Source organism: Phyllobates terribilis, unplaced genomic scaffold (genome assembly GCF_046119375.1).
Source record: "Phyllobates terribilis strain yellow unplaced genomic scaffold, ASM4611937v1 Scaffold_11__3_contigs__length_659146591, whole genome shotgun sequence".
NCBI classification, from domain to species: domain Eukaryota; kingdom Metazoa; phylum Chordata; class Amphibia; order Anura; family Dendrobatidae; genus Phyllobates; species Phyllobates terribilis.
This window is the reverse complement of record NW_027362771.1, coordinates 596,950,594-596,971,822: the sequence shown is the minus strand read 5'-3', so window position 1 is coordinate 596,971,822 and position 21,229 is coordinate 596,950,594. Positions and strand designations below refer to the sequence as shown.

Below are 21,229 nucleotides of genomic sequence, written 5' to 3'. Positions count from 1 at the left end.
GGACGGCGGCGCCCTGGGCTACTTGGCCCTGCGACCAGGCCGGGGGCTCCGCGGAGGTAGGGGGCGCTGTTGGTATTGCGGCGCCCGGGGGTACTAGGCCTTGCGACCAGGCTGGTGGTACTTCCTGCTTGGTCACGCTCGGGGTCGAGGCGTGTGACGTCACAGGGGTCGCGGCTCCCGTTTGAGGCCTAGTCTGCGGCGGTGACGTTGCAGCGACGGGCACGGCAGGATAGACTTCGGGCTCTGCGACGGGGAGCTGGGGCAGGTTCGCGGTTTCCCGGTTTGGGGTATAGACGTCCCCTTTACCTGCCTCCATGCGTTCGGCTCCCTTCTCGGCGCCGTCTCCGGCCTTTGGTCCTCCCGCGCCATCCTCAGAGGCGGTCTGCTTCCTCTTCCAGGGTAGCGTGCTCCGTTGACTGGTCTCAGCTTGCTGGGTCATCTCCCGGCTCCACTCCGCCAATATCTCGCGCTGTACCCGGGCCATCCTCCGTGCGAGGCCCTCCAGGGCAGTCTGTGCACACTCCCGGTCTCGGGGGAGCTGTGCAAGGACCTCCACTAGGCCTAGTGGGGTCGTGGTGTCCAGCAGGCTCCTGACCAACGGGTCGGTGCTGCTCTGCTCTTCTTCCAGCAGGCTCCTGGCCAGCGGGCCGGTGCTGCTCTGCTCTCTGGACATCTCCGGGTGAGCTCCTCCGCTACTCCTCGTTAGACCTCTTGCCTCCGGGTCCGCTCGCTCCAGACTGCTCCAAGCGGCACCCATCTTTTCTCTCTCCTTTCGTCTCCTCCCACCTCGAGGGCGGTCCCGGGGCAACTCGGTGACTGTCAGCTCCAGGGGTAGTTCTTTCACGCTGACAGACACCTCCAGCATCACAGTCTCTGTTGGTGGGGGCGGTTTCCACTTTTGGCGCCATTTTCTGTCCCGGCCCACGATGGGAGGTGGCCTCTTGCCCTCCTTTGGCACGCCCATAATGGCGTCCGCTGCTCTTCCAAGGCGGGAAATCTGCGGTTTTGGCGGGAAGCGTCGCCCAGTGGCGGGAAACTCTGCAGATGGCGGGAACAAGTTGGAAATGGCGGACAATCGGCGGGAAACGACTGGTGATGGAGTCCGATGGCGGGGACCCTCCGGAACCGGCAGGAGACTTCTTTCTGAGGTAAACTTGCACTTTTCTTCAGGCACGCAGTACCCGGTTGTTGCGGGCACGCTATCCTGCCGACTACGCCAAAGTTGACGCGCCCCCTGGGGCATATTCCTTTTTGAGGGGAATACCCGGCACCGGATCAGATGGGGGGGGGGGTTTGTAGTCTCCGAGCGGCTGTGACCCGGTCCCGTGCCCAGGGCGTCAAGCTCAGTGTGATGTGGCAGTCCTACAGATGTTATTAAGAGTTCTTTTGTGTCGACTACGCCACCCGTTGTGATGCGGTCACTGTGGCCGCCGCTGCAGCAGGGTCCGCTGAGGCTGATGGTGTAAGTGCAGCTTGTGATGGTATAACCCCCAACGGGTGGGGTATAGCCTCAGGGGGACAGGCGCAGAGGATGGGGGTTGTGGTGGTGTAGTGCAGACGGCAGTGAAGACAGAGTCGGGTTGTGCAGTTAAGGGTGTTTACTTACTGCAGATGTTGTACTGGTCACTCCAGCTGCTAGTGACCACCCGAGCCGTGCTGCGTCCACCAGGTCCTGGATCCAGCCAACCCCCAAACAAGTCCGGAGCGTGGCCCTGAGCTCTCCCTCTGTCCTTTCTTCAGCCGTCCCCACCAGTGATCCACCTAGGTCCAGCTCCCTCGGGCCTGCTGTTGGGACACCCTTGGCCTTGGGTTCCCTGACCCTTCATGTGGTGTGCCTTCGGGGTGAATGTGGTGGGTGGCCGTGGCAGATGCTGCCCACGGCCTCCGGTCTCTGGCTGGGGATTGTTTTTACCCCCACCAGTTTGGGTTCCGGTACCCTTTTGCTGACTCCTCACCCGGTGCTCTAATTTGGGTTCTTGGGTCCCTTCAGTCTTCCCCCTCTGGGTCTTTTTCTGCTCCACTCTCTCTCTCCAGGGCTGCTGTTTCCTTCTCTCTGCCGATTTGTTCTCTGCATCAGACAGGCTCCTCTCCAACTGACTTGTTCTCTACAACTGACCCTGATTCTAGTTGGTGCCCACCTTATATATCCCTCTATGTGTGAGCTCAGGTGACCAGCACCCAATGAGCTCCTATCACTACCCAGACTGCTCCCCCTATCTGCCCCTACACTACATGGGATGTTCCACCCCCCTCCCACTCCAGCCAGGAACAGACTCGGTCGTACCTGCACATTTCTAAGTGGGAGTACCGTTGGTCTGTTCCTCGGAAATGGGATGTATGTAGTGCATGCAGCCTACCGAGCTCAGTCCCACACTCCATCCTTACCCGGGAGTGGAATATCACACCTCTGGGTTGAGGTGCAATACCCCTGTAGCAGCCGAATCCTCAGGGTGCTACATGAGCAGGATGCATGACGTCATTAAGAATAGATGACCCCGCATGTCTCAATGACGTCACATCGCTGGGGTCATTTAAACCTGGCTCCGGCGATTGTCTGCAGCTAGAGTATTCGGGCAGCAGCCTGTTTCTGCTTGGTCCTGCACATCTTGTGACACTTGCCACTTTTTTAAGGTGAGGAATAATCATAATCAATTGACAAAAGCTGGGAGGGGCTGAAACGTCTCGCTGAGTTCTGTGGATTGCCACTAAAGAAGCATTTATTGAACAAGTGAGTGCCGCGGCTATTTATTCTTTAGGAATAATCATCACAGCTGAGGACAGGACACGGCCAGGTTGGGTTGGGGGTTTATTGTTTTTGTCCAGGTTAGTGTGGGTGGTCTTGTTACCTCCTCACATGTCCACAATATTCTCAGACTAAATAGTTAAAGAGAGTGAAATAAACAATGGCGGAAACTGAATAAAAAACAAGCTTACTGATAAATTCCCAGGAGTCCGTGAGCTGATAAGGGTAGGTTACCACAGGTCATGGGTATCACTGACGGAGCTGATAATGGTGGGATGCTCAGACTGTGAGATCATCAGATTGCGTCACCAATGAGAACAATGTCACACTGATAGAAAATGTATAAAGTAAAGGGAAAAGGTCAAAAGATGAAGAAAGCACCTGAAATTAGTGGAAACAAACATGTTAGCCTATGTTCAGGCTTCCCTGGTAGGGTAATTGAGGTTTTCCTTCTAGCATTCTTGGTGGACTGTTAGTGGAGATATTCAGTCCGGATTCTCTGGTTTTCTAGAGTAGTGGAGGTTTTCATTCCAGCTTCCTTGGTGGTCTAGGGTGGTACAGGCTTTTATTACAGCTTCTCCGGGGTCTTGAGTAGTGGTGTTCCTTCCAGCTTCCTTGGTGGTCTAGGGTGGTACAGGCTTTTATTACAGCTTCTCCGGGGTCTTGAGTAGTGGTGTTCCTTCCAGCTTCCTTGGTGGTCTAGGGTGGTACAGGCTTTTATTACAGCTTCTCCGGGGTCTAGAGTAGTGGTTTTCCTTCCAGCATCCTTGGTGGTCTAGGGTGGTACAGGCTTTTATTACAGCTTCTGTGGGGTCTTGAGTAGTGGGTTTCCTTCCAGCTTCCTTGGTGGTCTAGGGTGGTACAGGCTTTTATTACAGCTTCTCTGGGGTCTTGAGTAGTGGTGTTCCTTCCAGTTTTCTTGGTGGTCTAGGGTGGTACAGGCTTTTATTACAGCTTCTCCGGGGTCTAGAGTAGTGGGTTTCCTTCCAGCTTCCTTGATGGTCTAGGGTGGTAGAGGTTTTATTACAGCTTCCCTGGGGTCAAGAGTAGTGGAGGTTTTCCTTCTAGCTTCCTTGGTGGTCTAGGGTGGTACAGGCTTTTATTACAGCTTCTCCGGGGTCTTGAGTAGTGGTGTTCCTTCCAGCTTCCTTGGTGGTCTAGGGTGGTACAGGCTTTTATTACAGCTTCTCCGGGGTCTAGAGTAGTGGTTTTCCTTCCAGCATCCTTGGTGGTCTAGGGTGGTACAGGCTTTTATTACAGCTTCTCTGGGGTCTTGAGTAGTGGGTTTCCTTCCAGCTTCCTTGGTGGTCTAGGGTGGTATAGGCTTTTATTACAGCTTCTCTGGGGTCTTGAGTAGTGGTGTTCCTTCCAGTTTTCTTGGTGGTCTAGGGTGGTACAGGCTTTTATTACAGCTTCTCCGGGGTCTAGAGTAGTGGGTTTCCTTCCAGCTTCCTTGGTGGTCTAGGGTGGTAGAGGCTTTTATTACAGCTTCCCTGGGGTCAAGAGTAGTGGAGGTTTTCCTTCTAGCTTCCTTGGTGGTCTAGCGTGGTACAGGCTTTTATTACAGCTTCTCCGGGGTCTTGAGTAGAGGTGTTCCTTCCAGCTTCCTTGGTGGTCTAGGGTGGTACAGGCTTTTATTACAGCTTCTCCGGGGTCTAGAGTAGCGGGTTTCCTTCCAGCTTCCTTGGTGGTCTAGGGTGGTACAGGCTTTTATTATAGCTTCCCTGGGGTCTAGATTAGTGGAGGTTTTCCTTCTAGCTTCCTTGGTGGTCTAGGGTGGTAGAGGCTTTTACTCCAGCTTCCCTGGGGTCTAGATTAGTGGAGGTTTTCATTCCAGCTTCCTTGATGGTCTAGGGTGGTACAGGCTTTTATTACTGTTACGGGTCCGGGTGGTGGAACCTCTGTGCCGAGGTGCAAGGAGGGACCCAGAGGGGCGTGACTAAGTATCAACCCGAACCGACCCTGGTCGGATGGCAGCTAACAACACCGTGACCAGGGAGGATCCGGGCTGAGGGACCAGGTGCTACTCTGGGGACGACCTTGTCAGAGAGCAGGTGGCTCCCACGGGTCAGATGGCTGGGACTGACCGGTATGGCGGATGGACACGGCAAGCAGGCAGAAGTCTCTGGTAGCTGACAGGTGGTCATGGTACGTGACAGCAGAGCAGGTAGTAGTCTCTAGGTTTACCAGGCAGGTGGTCACAGCAAGTGACGGCAGAGCCTCCAGGCAGGCTGGCAGGAAACAGGCGGGTGCTCCAGGTGAGCGGGCAGACCGACAAGGCAGGTAACAGGTGAGCGCTCCCAGGTGAGCGGGCTGATGGACTCTGCAGGTAACAGGCGGATGCTCCCAGGTGAGCGGACTGGCAGACAGGGCAGGTAACAGGTGAGCGCTCCCAGGTGAGTGGGCTGGCAGGCTCGGCAGGTAACGGGCAGATAACAGGCTGACAGGCAGGACGAAGAGTCAGGCGAGCAGCGGGACCTTGGGCTGAAGCAGAGATCAAAAACTGTGCAACAACTTTGCTCGGACACCTCCATTTTGGAGGAGGTGCCCTATATATGGGAGGACCCTCGGCAATTGGTCGGGGACTCCTTAGGACGGCGCGCGCGGCCCCTTTAAGAGGGGGGGGGCGCGCCCTAAGCACAGTGCCCGGGGGACAGCGCGCGCAGACAGCAGGCTGAGAAGCAGAGCGGGGAGCGTGGTGAGAGGGACGGCATCTCTGCCCGGCAGGAGGCAGAGACGCCGAAGCTACAGGGCTGCGCGCGCCGACAGCAGGCTGGGAAGGAGAGCGGGCAGCGAGGAGGTGAGAGGGACGGCGTCTCTGCCTGGAAGAAGGCAGAGACTCCAATGCTACAATTACAGCTTCCCTGGGGTCTAGAGTAGTGGAGGTTTTCCTTCTAGCTTCCTTGGTGGTCTAGGGTGGTAGAGGCTTTTATTACAGCTTCCCTGGGGTCTAGAGAAGTGGTTTTCATTCCAGCTTCCTTGGTGGTCTAGGGTGGTACAGGCTTTTATTACAGCTTCCCTGGGGTCAAGAGTAGTGGAGGTTTTCATTCCAGCTTCCTTGGTGGTCTAGGGTGGTAGAGGCTTTTATTACAGCTTCCCTGTGGTCTAGAGAAGTGGAGGTTTTCATTCCAGCTTCCTTGGTGGTCTATGGTGGTAGAGGCTTTTATTACAGCTTCCCTGGGGTCTAGAGAAGTGGAGGTTTTCCTTCCAGCTTCCTTGGTCGTCTATAGCAGGAAAGAATTTATTCCAGCTTCTCCGGTTGTCTATGGTAGTGGACATGTTCATGTCAGCTTCCCTGGCGGTTTGATACAGTGGAGGTGTCCTCAGCATCATTAATAAAACGGACGACCACGAGCTGCCTTACATGTCACTTTATTTACACAGATATTAATATTCACCAAAAATGGGAAATAATACAATAATGATGAAATGAAAACAAACAAATAAACAATTCACTACAGAACCACAGAAACAAAGTATAGAAGGACTCGCACCTCCATACAAGGGTGGCAGCCAGCTTGTAGGTGGGTCTGATAATCAAGTATTAAGTCAGTACCATCACTGGCTGCTAGCAGTGAAGTCACCCTCAATCAGGTCACTGGCTTTTGATGACGAGGTCACCTTGCATGATGTCACTGGCTCGTGGCAATGAGGTCACCCTTGATGATATCACTGGCTCCTGGTTATTAGGTCAACCTGGATGATGTCGATACGCCTGGGGTTGAAGTCACCGGCTCCTGGCAATAAGGTCACTGGCTCCTGGTGATTAGGTGACCCTCAATGAGGTAACTTGCTCTTGGCTATGATGTCACTGGCTCCTGGCAATGAGGTCACCCTTGATGATGTCACAGGCTCTTGGAGATAAAGAAAGAGGACGCCCTTGATGAGGTTCACTGACTCCTGGTGAGGAGTTCGCCCTGAATGATGTCACCAGCTCCTGGCGATGAGGTCACTCTCGATAAGGTCACTGGCTCCTGGCGTTGAGGTCACACTCGAGGAGGCTGCCGACTCCCGACAATGAGGTCACTGGCTCCTTTTGATGAGGTTATCCTGAATTAGGTAACTTGCTTTGGGCAATGACGTCACTAGCTCCTGGCAATGAGGACACCCGCGATAATGTCATGATGAGGCTGCCGGCTCCAGGTGATGAGGTCACCCTCGTTGATGTCACAGGCTCCTGGTGTAATGGTTGGATTCAGACTGGGCAGACCTACAATTCAGAAGTCTGGGAAAGCTGGGTGACAGTCTGAAAATCCAGACACCTTATTTTCGTGTAAACTGAAAGATGGTTGTGAATTTAATTATTAAGAAGGACTCTAACCACCACCACCACAAATGTGTCTAAGTAACTTTGAGTACTGACCGGTCAAAGTGGCCCCTACAATAAAATCCCTTTAATCTGATGTTAGTGGGTCCTGCAATATCCTCCACCCTCTGATTCTTCTTGTAGACAAAACTTTATGATGTCGCAGGTTCTTGTCCGGCACGGATGACTTTGAAAGGAGGTCCATGTCCGGGCACAATGACGTCGGCCAACCCCAGAAGCTGCCTCCGACTTTTCTCCTGAACTTCTGGGTTTTCGCTGAGTTCTCTCCAGGTGTCCTCATCTCCTTCTCTTTCGAACACGTCCCCAGCGACTGCCACCGTGCCGAGTGTCGTCCCCGGGACGAGGAGGGTGATGTCGCTCCCTGTGTGCCCCGGGGTGGGCACGACTTTCAGGCCTTCTCCTCCTGGCAAGCAGTAGGGTTCTCCGCTCCGGAAGTTGTGCGATACGTAGGAGCCGTCACGCCACAGGTCATAAGACACCAGGATCTCGGCGTTGGGGAACAGGTTCAGGTTGCCCACATGATCAGAATGTCCATGCGTGCAAATCACGTGCGTCACGTCTTCGGGGGAGACCCCGCGGCCTCTCAGAGCGTCCAGGATGAAGTCTCGAGACCAGGGGCCGGCGGTGTCAACCAGTACAGTCAGGGGGCCGCGGACCAGGGTGACGGAGCCGTCGGCTTGGAAGCGATCAGCGCCCACGTCCCTGCAGTAACCTTCCAGCAGGATGTGCACAGAGTGAGGGGAGCCAGGAATGTGGTGGCAGGAGAGAGGAGACGTCACGCACTGCGGAGAGGGAGGAGAGTTGAGACGTCATGAACTGCAGAGAGAGAGGACGGCGGCGATGTCATGCACTGCGGAGAGGGAGGAGAGAGTAGGGAGTCAAGGGGCACATCCCCATATCCGGCGTGTTCCGCGGGTCGTCGGGGGAAGGGCACGTCCCCATATCCGGCGGGTCGTCGCGGGGGAGGGGGGCACGTCCCCATATCCGGCGGTGGAGGCCAACACGTCCCCATATCCGGCGGGTCGTCGCGGGGCACGCCCCCATATCCGTTGTATTACGCGGGTCGTCGCTGGGCACGTCCCAATATCCGTTGTGTTACGCGGGTCGTCGCTGGGCACGTCCCAATATCCGTTGTGTTACGCGGGTCGTCGGGCGGCAAGTCCCTAAATCCGATGTGTTATGCGGGTCATCAGGGGGCACGTCCCTATTTCCGGTGTGTTACGCGGGTCACGTCCCTATATCCGGTGTGTTACGTGGGGTGTCGGAGAGCACGTCCCTATATCCAGTGTGTTACGTGGGTTGCTGGGAGAACGTCCCTATATCCGGTGTGTTACGTGGGTTGTTGGGGAGCACGTCCCTATATCCGGTGTGTTACGTGGGTTGTTGGGGAGCACGTCCCTATATCCGGTGTGTTACATGGGTTGTTGGGTGGCACATCCCTATATCCAGTGTGTTACGTGGGTTGTTGGGGAGCATGTCCCTATATCCGGTGTGTTACGTGGGTTGTTGGGTGGCACATCCCTATATCCAGTGTGTTACGTGGGTTGTTGGGGAGCATGTCCCTATATCCGATGTGTTACGCGGAGTACGTCCCTATATCTGGTGCATTACACAGGGTGTCAGGGGGCACGTCCCTATATCCGGTGTGTTACACGGGGAGTGGGGACGTCCCTATATCCGGTGTTACGCGGGTCATCGGGGGGGGCACGTCCCTATATCCGGTGTGTTACGTGGGCTGTTGGGGGGCGCGTCCCTATATCCAGTGTGTTACGCGGGGTGTCGGGGGGCACATCCCTATATCCGGTGTGTTACGCGGGATGTTGGGGAGCACGTCCCTATATCCTGTGTGTTACACGGGGAGTCAGGGGTCACGTCCCTATATCCTGAGTGTTACGCGGGTCATCGGGGGGGCACGTCCCTATATCCGGTGTTACGCGGGTCATCGGGGGGGCACGTCTCTATATCCGGTGTGTTACTTGGGTTGTTGGGGGGGCACGTCCCTATATCCAGTGTGTTACGTGGGTTGTTGGGGAGCACGTCCCTATATCCGATGTGTTAAGCGGGGTACGTCCCTATATCTGCTGTGTTACGTAGGGTGTCAGGGGGCACGTCCCTATATCTGGTGTGTTACGCGGGTCATCGGAGGGGGGGCACGTTCCTATATCCGATGTGTTACGCGGGGTACGTCCCTATATCTGGTGCTACGTAGGGTGTCAGGGGCACATCCCTATATCCTGTGAGTTACGCGGGTCGTCGGGGGGGGGGGCACGTCCCTATATCCGGTGTGTTATGCAGGTCATCGGCGGGGGGGGGGGGGGCACGTGCCTATATCTGGTGTGTTACGTAGGGTGTCAGGGGGCACATCCCTATATCCAGTGTGTTACGTGGGTTGTCAGGGGACACGTCCCTATATCCGGTGTGTTACGTTGGTTGTTGGGGGACACGTCCCTATATCCAGCGTGTTACGCGGGGTGTCGGGGGGCACATCCCTATATCCGGTGTGTTACGTGGGTTGTTGGGGGGCACGTCCCTATATCCAGTGTGTTACGCGGGGTGTCGGTGGGGTGGGGGCACATCCCTTTATCCAGTGTGTTAGGTGGGTTGATGGGGGGCACGTCCCTATATCCAGTGTGTTACGTGGGTTGTCGGGGGGGGGGGCACATCCCTTTATCTGGTGTTACGTGGGTTGTTGGGGGGCACATCCCTATATCCAGTGTGTTACGCGGGGTGTCTGGGGGGCACGTCCCTATATCCGGTGTTACGTGGGTTGTCGGGGGCACATCCCTATATCCAGTGTGTTACGCGGGGTGTCTGGGGGGCACATCCCTTTATCCAGTGTGTTAGGTGGGTTGTTGGGGGGCACGTCCCTATATCCGGTGTTACGTGGGTTGTCGGGGGGCACGTCCCTATATCCAGTGTGTTACGCGGGGTGTCTGGGGGGCACATCCCTTTATCCAGTGTGTTAGGTGGGTTGTTGGGGGGCACGTCCCTATATCCGGTGTTACGTGGGTTGTCGGGGGGCACATCCCTATATCCGGTGTGTTACGTGGGTTGTCGGGGGGCACGTCCCTATATCCAGTGTGTTACGTGGGTTGTCGGGGGGCACATCCCTATAGCCAGTGTGTTAGGTGGGTTGTTGGGGGGCACGTCCCTATATCCAGTGTGTTACGTGGGTTGTCGGGGGGGCACGTCCCTATATCCAGTGTGTTACGTGGGTTGTCGGGGGGCACGTCCTTATATCCAGTGTGTTACGTGGGTTGTCGGGGGGCACATCCCTATAGCCAGTGTGTTAGGTGGGTTGTTGGGGGGCACGTCCCTATATCCAGTGTGTTACGTGGGTTGTCGGGGGGGCACATCCCTATATCCAGTGTGTTACGCGGGGTGTCTGGGGGGCACATCCCTTTATCCAGTGTGTTAGGTGGGTTGTCGGGGGGCACGTCCCTATATCCAGTGTGTTACGTGGGTTGTCGGGGGGCACATCCCTATAGCCAGTGTGTTACGCGGGGTGTCTGGGGGGCACATCCCTTTATCCAGTGTGTTACGTGGGTTGTCTGGGGGGCACATCCCTATATCCAGTGTGTTACGCGGGGTGTCTGGGGGGCACATCCCTTTATCCAGTGTGTTAGGTGGGTTGTTGGGGGGCACGTCCCTATATCCGGTGTTACGTGGGTTGTCGGGGGGCACGTCCCTATATCCAGTGTGTTACGCGGGGTGTCTGGGGGGCACATCCCTTTATCCAGTGTGTTAGGTGGGTTGTTGGGGGGCACGTCCCTATATCCGGTGTTACGTGGGTTGTCGGAGGGCACATCCCTATATCCGGTGTGTTACGTGGGTTGTCGGGGGGCACGTCCCTATATCCAGTGTCTTACGTGGGTTGTCGGGGGGCACATCCCTATAGCCAGTGTGTTACGCAGGGTGTCTGGGGGGCACATCCCTTTATCCAGTGTGTTAGGTGGGTTGCTGGGGGGCACGTCCCTATATCCAGTGTGTTACGTGGGTTGTCGGGGGGCACATCCCTATAGCCAGTGTGTTACGCGGGGTGTCTGGGGGGCACATCCCTTTATCCAGTGTGTTACGTGGGTTGTCTGGGGGGCACATCCCTATATCCAGTGTGTTACGCGGGGTGTCTGGGGGGCACATTCCTTTATCCAGTGTGTTAGGTGGGTTGTTGGGGGGCACGTCCCTATATCCGGTGTTACGTGGGTTGTCGGGGGGCACGTGCCTATATCCAGTGTGTTACGCGGGGTGTCTGGGGGGCACATCCCTTTATCCAGTGTGTTAGGTGGGTTGTTGGGGGGCACGTCCCTATATCCGGTGTTACGTGGGTTGTCGGAGGGCACATCCCTATATCCGGTGTGTTACGTGGGTTGTCGGGGGGCACGTCCCTATATCCAGTGTCTTACGTGGGTTGTCGGGGGGCACATCCCTATAGCCAGTGTGTTACGCAGGGTGTCTGGGGGGCACATCCCTTTATCCAGTGTGTTAGGTGGGTTGCTGGGGGGCACGTCCCTATATCCAGTGTGTTACGTGGGTTGTCGGGGGGCACATCCCTATAGCCAGTGTGTTAGGTGGGTTGTTGGGGGGCACGTCCCTATATCCAGTGTCTTACGTGGGTTGTCGGGGGGCACATCCCTATAGCCAGTGTGTTACGCAGGGTGTCTGGGGGGCACATCCCTTTATCAAGTGTGTTAGGTGGGTTGTCGGGGGGCACGTCCCTATATCCAGTGTGTTACGTGGGTTGTCGGGGGGCACATCCCTATAGCCAGTGTGTTAGGTGGGTTGTTGGGGGGCACGTCCCTATATCCAGTGTCTTACGTGGGTTGTCGGGGGGCACATCCCTATATCCAGTGTGTTACGTGGGTTGTCGGGGGGCACATCCCTATATCCAGTGTGTTACGTGGGTTGTCGGGGGGCACATCCCTATAGCCAGTGTGTTACGTGGGTTGTCAGGGGGCACATCCCTATATCCAGTGTCTTACGTGGGTTGTCGGGGGGCACATCCCTATAGCCAGTGTGTTACGCGGGGTGTCTGGGGGGCACATCCCTTTATCCAGTGTCTTACGTGGGTTGTCGGGGGGCACATCCCTATAGCCAGTGTGTTACGCGGGGTGTCTGGGGGGCACGTCCCTATATCCGGTGTTACGTGGGTTGTCGGGGGGCACGTCCCTATATCCGGTGTGTTACGCGGGGTGTCGGGGGGCATATCCCTATATCCAGTGTGTTAGGTGGGTTGATGGGGGGCACATCCCTATATCCAGTGTCTTATGTGGGTTGTCGGGGGGCACATCCCTATATCCAGTGTCTTACGTCGGTTGTCGGGGGGCACATCCCTATATCCAGTGTCTTACGTGGGTTGTCGAGGGGCACATCCCTATATCCAGTGTGTTAGGTGGGTTGTCGGGGGGCACATCCCTTTATCCAGTGTGTTAGGAGGGTTGTTGGGGGGCACATCCCTATATCCGGTGTGTTACGCGGGGTGTTGGGGGGCATATCCCTATATCCGGTGTGTTACGTGGGTTGTCGGGGGGCACGTCCCTATATCCAGTGTGTTACGTGGGTTGTCGGGGGGCACGTCCCTATATCCGGTGTGTTACGTGGGTTGTCGGGGGGCACGTCCCTATATCCGGTGTGTTACACGGGGTGTCAGGGGGCACGTCCCTATATCCGGTGTGTTACGCGGGGTGTCGGGGGGCACGTCCCTATATCCGGTGTGTTACGCGGGGTGTTGGGGGGCACATCCCTATATCCAGTGTGTTAGGTGGGTTGTCGGGGGGCACATCCCTATATCCAGTGTCTTACGTGGGTTGTCGGGGGGCACATCCCTATATCCAGTGTCTTACGTGGGTTGTCGGGGGGCACATCCCTATATCCAGTGTGTTAGGTGGGTTGTCGGGGGGCACATCCCTATATCCGGTGTGTTAGGTGGGTTGTCGGGGGGCACATCCCTATATCCGGTGTTACGTGGGTTGTCGGGGGGCACGTCCCTATATCCGGTGTGTTACGCGGGGTGTCGGGGGGCACATCCCTATATCCGGTGTGTTACGTGGGGTGTTGGGGGGCATATCCCTATATCCAGTGTGTTACGTGGGTTGTCGGGGGGCACATCCCTATATCCAGTGTGTTAGGAGGGTTGTTGGGGGGCACATCCCTATATCCGGTGTTACGTGGGTTGTCGGGGGGCACGTCCCTATATCCGGTGTGTTACGCGGGGTGTCGGGGGGCACATCCCTATATCCGGTGTGTTACGTGGGGTGTTGGGGGGCATATCCCTATATCCAGTGTGTTACGTGGGTTGTCGGGGGGCACGTCCCTATATCCAGTGTGTTAGGTGGGTTGTCGGGGGGCACATCCCTATATCCGGTGTGTTAGGTGGGTTGTCGGGGGGCACATCCCTATATCCGGTGTTACGTGGGTTGTCGGGGGGCACATTCCTATATCCGGTGTTACGTGGGTTGTCGGGGGGCACGTCCCTATATCCGGTGTGTTACGCGGGGTGTCGGGGGGCACATCCCTATATCCGGTGTGTTACGTGGGGTGTTGGGGGGCATATCCCTATATCCAGTGTGTTACGTGGGTTGTCGGGGGGCACGTCCCTATATCCGGTGTGTTACGTGGGTTGTCGGGGGGCACGTCCCTATATCCGGTGTGTTACGCGGGGTGTCGGGGGGCACGTCCCTATATCCGGTGTGTTACGCGGGTTGTCGGGGGGCACGTCCCTATATCCAGTGTGTTAGGTGGGTTGATGGGGGGCACGTCCCTATATCCGGTGTGTTACGCGGGGTGTCGGGGGGCACGTCCCTATATCCGGTGTGTTACGTGGGTTGTCGGGGGGCACGTCCCTATATCCGGTGTGTTACGCGGGGTGTCGGGGGGCACATCCCTATATCCGGTGTGTTACGTGGGTTGTCGGGGGGCACGTCCCTATATCCGGTGTGTTACGCGGGGTGTTGGGGGGCACGTCCCTATATCCGGTGTGTTACGCGGGGTGTCGGGGGGCACATCCCTATATCCGGTGTGTTACGCGGGGTGTCGGGGGGCACGTCCCTATATCCGGTGTGTTACGCGGGGTGTCGGGGGGCACGTCCCTATATCCGGTGTGTTACGTGGGTTGTCGGGGGGCACGTCCCAATATCCGGTGTGTTACGCGGGGTGTTGGGGGGCATATCCCTATATCCAGTGTGTTACGCGGGGTGTTGGGGGGCATATCCCTATATCCAGTGTGTTACGTGGGTTGTCGGGGGGCACGTCCCTATATCCGGTGTGTTACGCGGGGTGTTGGGGGGCATATCCCTATATCCAGTGTGTTACGCGGGGTGTTGGGGGGCATATCCCTATATCCGGTGTGTTACGCGGGGTGTTGGGGGGCATATCCCTATATCCAGTGTGTTAGGTGGGTTGATGGGGGGCACGTCCCTATATCCGGTGTGTTACGTGGGTTGTCGGGGGGCACGTCCCTATATCCGGTGTGTTACGCGGGTCATCGGGGGGGGGTGGGAGGAGCGTACCTATATCCAGTGTGTTACGTGGGTTGTCGGGGGGCATATCCCTATATCCAGTGTGTTACGCGGGGTGTTGGGGGGCATATCCCTATATCCGGTGTGTTACGCGGGGTGTTGGGGGGCATATCCCTATATCCGGTGTGTTACGCGGGGTGTTGGGGGGCACGTCCCTATATCCAGTGTGTTACGCGGGGTGTTGGGGGGCATATCCCTATATCCGGTGTGTTACGCGGGGTGTTGGGGGGCATATCCCTATATCCAGTGTGTTACGCGGGGTGTTGGGGGGCATATCCCTATATCCGGTGTGTTACGCGGGGTGTTGGGGGGCATATCCCTATATCCAGTGTGTTACGCGGGGTGTTGGGGGGCATATCCCTATATCCAGTGTGTTACGCGGGGTGTTGGGGGGCATATCCCTATATCCAGTGTGTTACGCGGGGTGTTGGGGGGCATATCCCTATATCCGGTGTGTTACGCGGGGTGTTGGGGGGCATATCCCTATATCCGGTGTGTTACGCGGGGTGTTGGGGGGCACGTCCCTATATCCAGTGTGTTACGCGGGGTGTTGGGGGGCATATCCCTATATCCGGTGTGTTACGCGGGGTGTTGGGGGGCATATCCCTATATCCAGTGTGTTACGCGGGGTGTTGGGGGGCATATCCCTATATCCAGTGTGTTACGCGGGGTGTTGGGGGGCATATCCCTATATCCGGTGTGTTACGCGGGGTGTCGGGGGGCACATCCCTATATCCGGTGTGTTAGGTGGGTTGTCGGGGGGCACGTCCCTATATCCGGTGTGTTACGCGGGTCATCGGGGGGGGGGGGTGGGAGGAGCGTACCTATATCCGGTGTGTTAGGTGGGTTGTCGGGGGGCATATCCCTATATCCGGTGTGTTAGGTGGGTTGTCGGGGGGCACGTCCCTATATCCGGTGTGTTAGGTGGGTTGTCGGGGGGCATATCCCTATATCCGGTGTGTTAGGTGGGTTGTCGGGGGGCACGTCCCTATATCCGGTGTGTTACGCGGGTCATCGGGGGGAGGGGGAGCGTACCTATATCCCAGCACACAGGCCCGGCCTCCGTCCTCCCGCCATCTCTCCCCTCCACCACCTTCATCCCCCATCTCCCACCTGCATTCTGCTGGCAAAATCGTTCCACCTGAATGACAGCCCTCTGGTGGCCCCTGATTGGCCCATACACCCGTCTATCAAACCATATCTATTCTCCCAGCCAATTATTGTCGAGAAGGGCGTATCTAATCAGCATTGGAACTACAACTCCCATAATCCTCCTCGGTTCTTGCATACGAATTATTTTCCGTGACAGAACTTTTTATTTAATCTTTCTCTTCAATGTTATACATATTATCTTATTTCACGATTATAATGTAAACATAGAGATGTACTTTATGCGCATGCGTGAAATTCAACCCGCTTTCTTTAGTACGCATGCGTACAGTAGGTGGCGACGACCTTCTCAGGTCCTGGAAGATACACACTAACCTCCTTATTTTTCCAGGCGAGAACGTGTGTCTTGTATTGATGAGCGGGTCGTTACCACAGCTCTTTGTCACCAGATGTGAGGATGATTTTTATTAAACGTCTTTATGGCTGTTTAGTCACACGGGCGTGCGAGGTGTGTTCCGTCCTGCCAGGATGTTATTGAGGCGGCCGGAAGTTTACCTGGGAACCGGAAACCGTTCTGCAGACCGTCCAGGAGAGCGGCGGTGAGTGCGGGAGCGCCTGTAATAGCGGGGTGATGTCACAGGGGGAGTGTAGTAATGTGATGGGGCAGAGCGTGATGGGGCAGATCTGCGGCTGCTGACACCAGGCGTGGATCAGACTGGGAGTGATGGACAAAGCTGCACGTTATATGGCCGTGTTACATCTAGTTACCTCATCTGCTGCAGAACCTCTTTTTAGATGAAGCAGTAGAAACTTCATGTCCGTCATTGAGTTAAAACATTCTCTTAAAGAAGTTGTCCAGCAGCTGCGGGTTGTGTTCTCCTGTCCTGTCGCCGCCCCCCATGTGTGTGCTGACCCTGCTGCCCCCTCCAGGCTCTGCTGACCCGCTCTCCTGTCATGGCGGAGGGGAAGAAGATCGGGAACGCCGTCCTCCCCAGCGAGTCCATGAAGGTGATCGCAGAGTCCATCGGAGTCTCCCAGATATCGGAGGAGACCTGCCAGCTGCTCGCACAGGAAGTCAGTTTCAGGATCAAGGAGGTCTTCCAGGTCAGTGTCTCTAGTGGCCGGCGCTCTGCCTCTCCGCTCCCGCCCCCCCCAGGGAGCCGGCGCTCTGCCTTTCCACTCCCGCCCCCCCCCCCAGGGAGCCGGCGCTCTGCCTTTCCACTCCTGCCCCCCCCCCCAGGGAGCCGGCGCTCTGCCTTTCCACTCCCGCCCCCCCCCCAGGGAGCCGGCGCTCTGCCTCTCCGCTCCCGCCCCCCCCAGGGGGCCGGCGCTCTGCCTTTCCGCTCCCGGCACCCCCAGGGAGCCGGCGCTCTGCCTTTCCACTCCCGCCCCCCCCCAGGGAGCCGGCGCTCTGCTTTTCCGCTCCCTGCCCCACAGGGGGCCGGCGCTCTGCCTTTCCGCTCCCGGCCCCCCAGGGGGCCGGCGCTCTGCCTTTCCGCTCCCGCCCCCCCCAGGGAGCCGGCGCTCTGCCTTTCCGCTCCCGGCACCCCCAGGGAGCCGACGCTCTGCCTTTCCGCTCCCGGCACCCCCAGGGAGCCGGCGCTCTGCCTTTCCGCTCCCGGCACCCCCAGGGAGCCGGCGCTCTGCCTTTCCGCTCCCGGCACCCCCAGGGAGCCGGCGCTCTGCCTTTCCGCTCCCGGCACCCCCAGGGAGCCGGCGCTCTGCCTTTCCGCTCCCTGCCCCCCAGGGGGCCGGCGCTCTGCCTTTCCGCTCCCGGCACCCCCAGGGAGCCGGCGCTCTGCCTTTCCGCTCCCGGCACCCCCAGGGAGCCGGCGCTCTGCCTTTCCGCTCCCGGCACCCCCAGGGAGCCGGCGCTCTGCCTTTCCGCTCCCGGCACCCCCAGGGAGCCGGCGCTCTGCCTTTCCGCTCCCGGCACCCCCAGGGAGCCGGCGCTCTGCCTTTCCGCTCCCGGCACCCCCAGGGAGCCGGCGCTCTGCCTTTCCGCTCCCGGCACCCCCAGGGAGCCGGCGCTCTGCCTTTCCGCTCCCGGCACCCCCAGGGAGCCGGCGCTCTGCCTTTCCGCTCCCGGCACCCCCAGGGAGCCGGCGCTCTGCCTTTCCGCTCCCGGCACCCCCAGGGAGCCGGCGCTCTGCCTTTCCGCTCCCGGCACCCCCAGGGAGCCGGCGCTCTGCCTTTCCGCTCCCGGCACCCCCAGGGAGCCGGCGCTCTGCCTTTCCGCTCCCGGCACCCCCAGGGAGCCGGCGCTCTGCCTTTCCGCTCCCGGCACCCCCAGGGAGCCGGCGCTCTGCCTTTCCGCTCCCGGCACCCCCAGGGAGCCGGCGCTCTGCCTTTCCGCTCCCGGCACCCCCAGGGGGCCGGCGCTCTGCCTTTCCGCTCCCGGCACCCCCAGGGAGCCGGCGGTTTGCCTTTCCGCTCCCGGCACCCCCAGGGGGCCGGCGCTCTGCCTCTCCGCTCCCGGCACCCCCAGGGGGCCGGCGCTCTGCCTCTCCGCTCCCTGCCCCCCAGGGAGCTGGCGCTCTGCCTTTCCGCTCCCGGCACCCCCAGGGAGCCGGCGCTCTGCCTTTCCGCTCCCGGCACCCCCAGGGAGCCGGCGCTCTGCCTTTCCGCTCCCGGCACCCCCAGGGAGCCGGCGCTCTGCCTTTCCGCTCCCGGCACCCCCAGGGAGCCGGCGCTCTGCCTTTCCGCTCCCGGCACCCCCAGGGAGCCGGCGCTCTGCCTTTCCGCTCCCGGCACCCCCAGGGAGCCGGCGCTCTGCCTCTCCGCTCCCGGCACCCCCAGGGAGCCGGCGCTCTGCCTCTCCGCTCCCGGCACCCCCAGGGAGCCGGCGCTCTGCCTCTCCGCTCCCGGCACCCCCAGGGAGCCGGCGCTCTGCCTCTCCGCTCCCGGCACCCCCAGGGAGCCGGTGCTCTGCCTTTCCGCTCCCTGCCCCCCAGGGGGTCGGCGCTTTCCACCTCCCGATCTTTCCTCTTCACTTCTTCTTTCTTCCAGGATTCGATGAAGTTCATGCACGTGGGCAAGAGACAGAAGCTGAACCCCAGCGACATCGATGCTGCTCTGAAGCTGAAGAATGTGGAGGTAAGGAGCAGGGGCGATGTAGGTCCTGAGGTCCCTGCGCTCCCACCCTCCATGTCCCCCCACTACTGCTCCTGTACGTCTCATGCTTAACCCCTGCCTCTCCCCTCCCCCGACAGCCGATCTATGGATTCCACGCCAAGGAGTTCCTGCCCTTCCGTTACGCCAGTGGCGGAGGACGCGAGCTGCACTTCTACGAGGAAAAGGAAGTGGATCTGTGCGACATCATCAGCACCCCGCTGCCCCGAGTGCCCCTCGACGTGTCCTTGAAAGGTGAGTGACCTGAAGATCGTATCCTGGTGATGGCACCATGTCCTGTGGGTGTGATGGGGTTTGTGGGGTGTCCACCCTTTGGGGAAGTGACACCCCCTGGGTCCTAGTCTCTCCCCAGTTGGACCATATGGATGAATGCAGTCACAGACTGTGTCACATGATCCTTTTCCGGCCTGCAGATTGGTTCTTAGGCATCATGTGATACCACAGACCTAGAAAGTTCTTCCATTTCTGCCCCCTGTCACATTGAGGGGCTTTTATTGGTGTGTAGTTGTATCCCCCAATGTATTTGTTAAACCCTTCCTAACATGTCAGCTCCTAGGTGCTCAGGAGGGGGCCGTGTTACACAGCAGCATTCAGGGCCAGCTCCGACCACCGCTGATGTCCATCTCTTGGCACACAGCCATTTAGGTGGTCCCATCAGCGCTGGGGGGCCGCAGCTCATCCCCACAGCCTTATTTTGGGGTGCTGACTGTTTACCACGGCAGTTTTTGGCCTACTGATGGCCAATATCGTCACCATCTCTGTCCTCGCACAAAGCCCAGGTTCAAGTTCTGCTTTCTTCTCGCAGCTCACTGGCTGAGTATAGACGGAGTGCAGCCGGCCATCCCCGAGAACCCTCCGCCAGGTGAGACCTCTCCCCTTCATCGTACATTACATCCTCCTGTGTCTCTTTTCTTTTTTTATTACGTTTTTTTCTTCCCTCCAGTTCCTAAAGAGCAGCAGAAGATCGAGGCCACTGAGCCGCTGAAGGCCGCCAAACCGGGACAGGAGGAAACCAGAGGACTGGCAGGGAAAGGCCAGGGGGCTGGTGCGGTGGACGGTAAAGGTGAGTGCCCGGCTGATGTGCCCGCTCCTGCTCCGTGATGTCGCCTGGTGGCTTATATGGTGGCCGTGTCTCTGCTCTTTCCAGGGAAGGAGAAGAAGAACCCGATCCTGGAGGGCGCTCCTCTGAAGCTGAAGCCGCGCAGTATCCACGAGCTGTCCGTGGAGCAGCAGCTGTACTACAAGGAGATCACTGAGGCTTGTGTGGGCTCCTGCGAGGCCAAGAGAGCGGTGAGTGGGGGTATACAGAATATACAGGGTATACAGGGATGCGGTGTCTCCTTACATTGCCTCATCTCTGCTTCTTCTGTAGGAAGCCCTGCAGAGCATTGCCACCGACCCCGGCCTGTACCAGATGCTGCCGCGCTTCAGCACCTTCATATCAGAAGGGGTGAGTGATAGGAAACATCGGGCCATGATTGAATGGTCTCCATGCAGGAAGCTTCACCGGCCCCTGGTCCAGTAGTCTTCTGCCACCGGTCCTGAGCCCCGCAACCCTCCCGCCGGCCCACCGTGCGTCACGTCACACCAGGATACCATTGTGGGGTCTCCCAACTTCTTCGCCACACTGTAATTTGCAATTTTTCCCTCCCCTTCTTCCCAGAGCCATAACTTTATTTTTCCATCAATATGGCCGTGTGAGGGCTTGATTTTTGCGGGACCAGTTGTACTTTTGAACCTCATCATTGCTTTTACCACATCATGTAAAAAAAAAAAAATTCAAGTCCGGTAAAATTGCAAACAAATGTGCAATTCTACAGTTGTTTTTTTTATTTCCCCTGTTCACTATATGGTAAAACTGACCTGCCATTCTTATTCTCCAGGTCACTACGAGTTCGTAGACACCGAACATCTATGGGTTCTTCTTTACTTAAGTGGTGAAAAAAATTCCAAAATTTGTAAGAGAATTTTTTTTTTTTCACTTTTGTCGCCATTTTCTGAGGCCCGTAGGGTCTCCATTTTTCGGGATCTAGGGTCAGGTGAGGGCTTAATTTTTGTGCGCTAAGCTGACGTTTTTATTAATACCATTTTGGGGTAGATAGAATCTTTTTATCGCCAGTTATTGTATTTTATTGCAATGTTGCGGCGGCCAAAAAAACGTAATTCTGCCGTTTCAAATTTTTTTTCTCGTTACGCCGTTTACCGATCTGATTAATTATTTTTTTATATTGATAGATCGGGCGATTCTGAACGCAGCGATACTAAATATGTGTGTGTGTGTGTTGTGGTTTTTTTTATTTTTTTTATTTTATTAACCAATATGGCAAAAAAAGGGTGTTTTTTTTAATACTTTATTTTTTTGAAGACTTTAATTTAATACGAGTCTCCTTTATTTAAGTTCTC

The 21,229-nt window shown here is 57.4% G+C and overlaps 2 protein-coding genes across 3 annotated transcripts in view; one reads left to right on the top strand and one right to left on the bottom strand.

Annotated features, from left to right (window-relative positions):
• Positions 1 to 6,099: 6,099 nt before the first annotated feature.
• Positions 6,100 to 15,789, bottom strand: MBLAC1 (metallo-beta-lactamase domain containing 1). 2 transcript variants are annotated; one of them, XM_073654427.1, is made up of 2 exons: positions 15,698 to 15,789; positions 6,100 to 7,852 (listed from the first exon to the last, which is right to left on the bottom strand). In XM_073654427.1, exons 1-2 carry the CDS (start codon positions 15,761 to 15,763, stop codon positions 7,202 to 7,204), a joined length of 717 nt encoding a protein of 238 aa, XP_073510528.1. In that variant the 5' UTR covers positions 15,764 to 15,789; the 3' UTR covers positions 6,100 to 7,201. The 2 variants fall into 2 exon arrangements, 1 of the variants encoding a protein (XP_073510528.1); XR_012251387.1 differs by having other exon boundaries at positions 7,714 to 7,852; positions 15,620 to 15,753.
• A 215-nt stretch (positions 15,790 to 16,004) lies between these two features.
• Positions 16,005 to 21,229, top strand: part of TAF6 (TATA-box binding protein associated factor 6) — a 55,956-nt gene continuing 50,731 nt past the window's right edge. The window contains exons 1-8 of the mRNA XM_073654426.1: positions 16,005 to 16,293; positions 16,625 to 16,798; positions 18,704 to 18,790; positions 18,907 to 19,060; positions 19,632 to 19,688; positions 19,770 to 19,889; positions 19,974 to 20,116; positions 20,199 to 20,276. Of these exons, the coding sequence (XP_073510527.1) occupies positions 16,649 to 16,798; positions 18,704 to 18,790; positions 18,907 to 19,060; positions 19,632 to 19,688; positions 19,770 to 19,889; positions 19,974 to 20,116; positions 20,199 to 20,276 (789 nt within the window). The 5' untranslated portion in view covers positions 16,005 to 16,293; positions 16,625 to 16,648. The remainder of the gene's footprint in view (positions 16,294 to 16,624; positions 16,799 to 18,703; positions 18,791 to 18,906; positions 19,061 to 19,631; positions 19,689 to 19,769; positions 19,890 to 19,973; positions 20,117 to 20,198; positions 20,277 to 21,229) is intronic.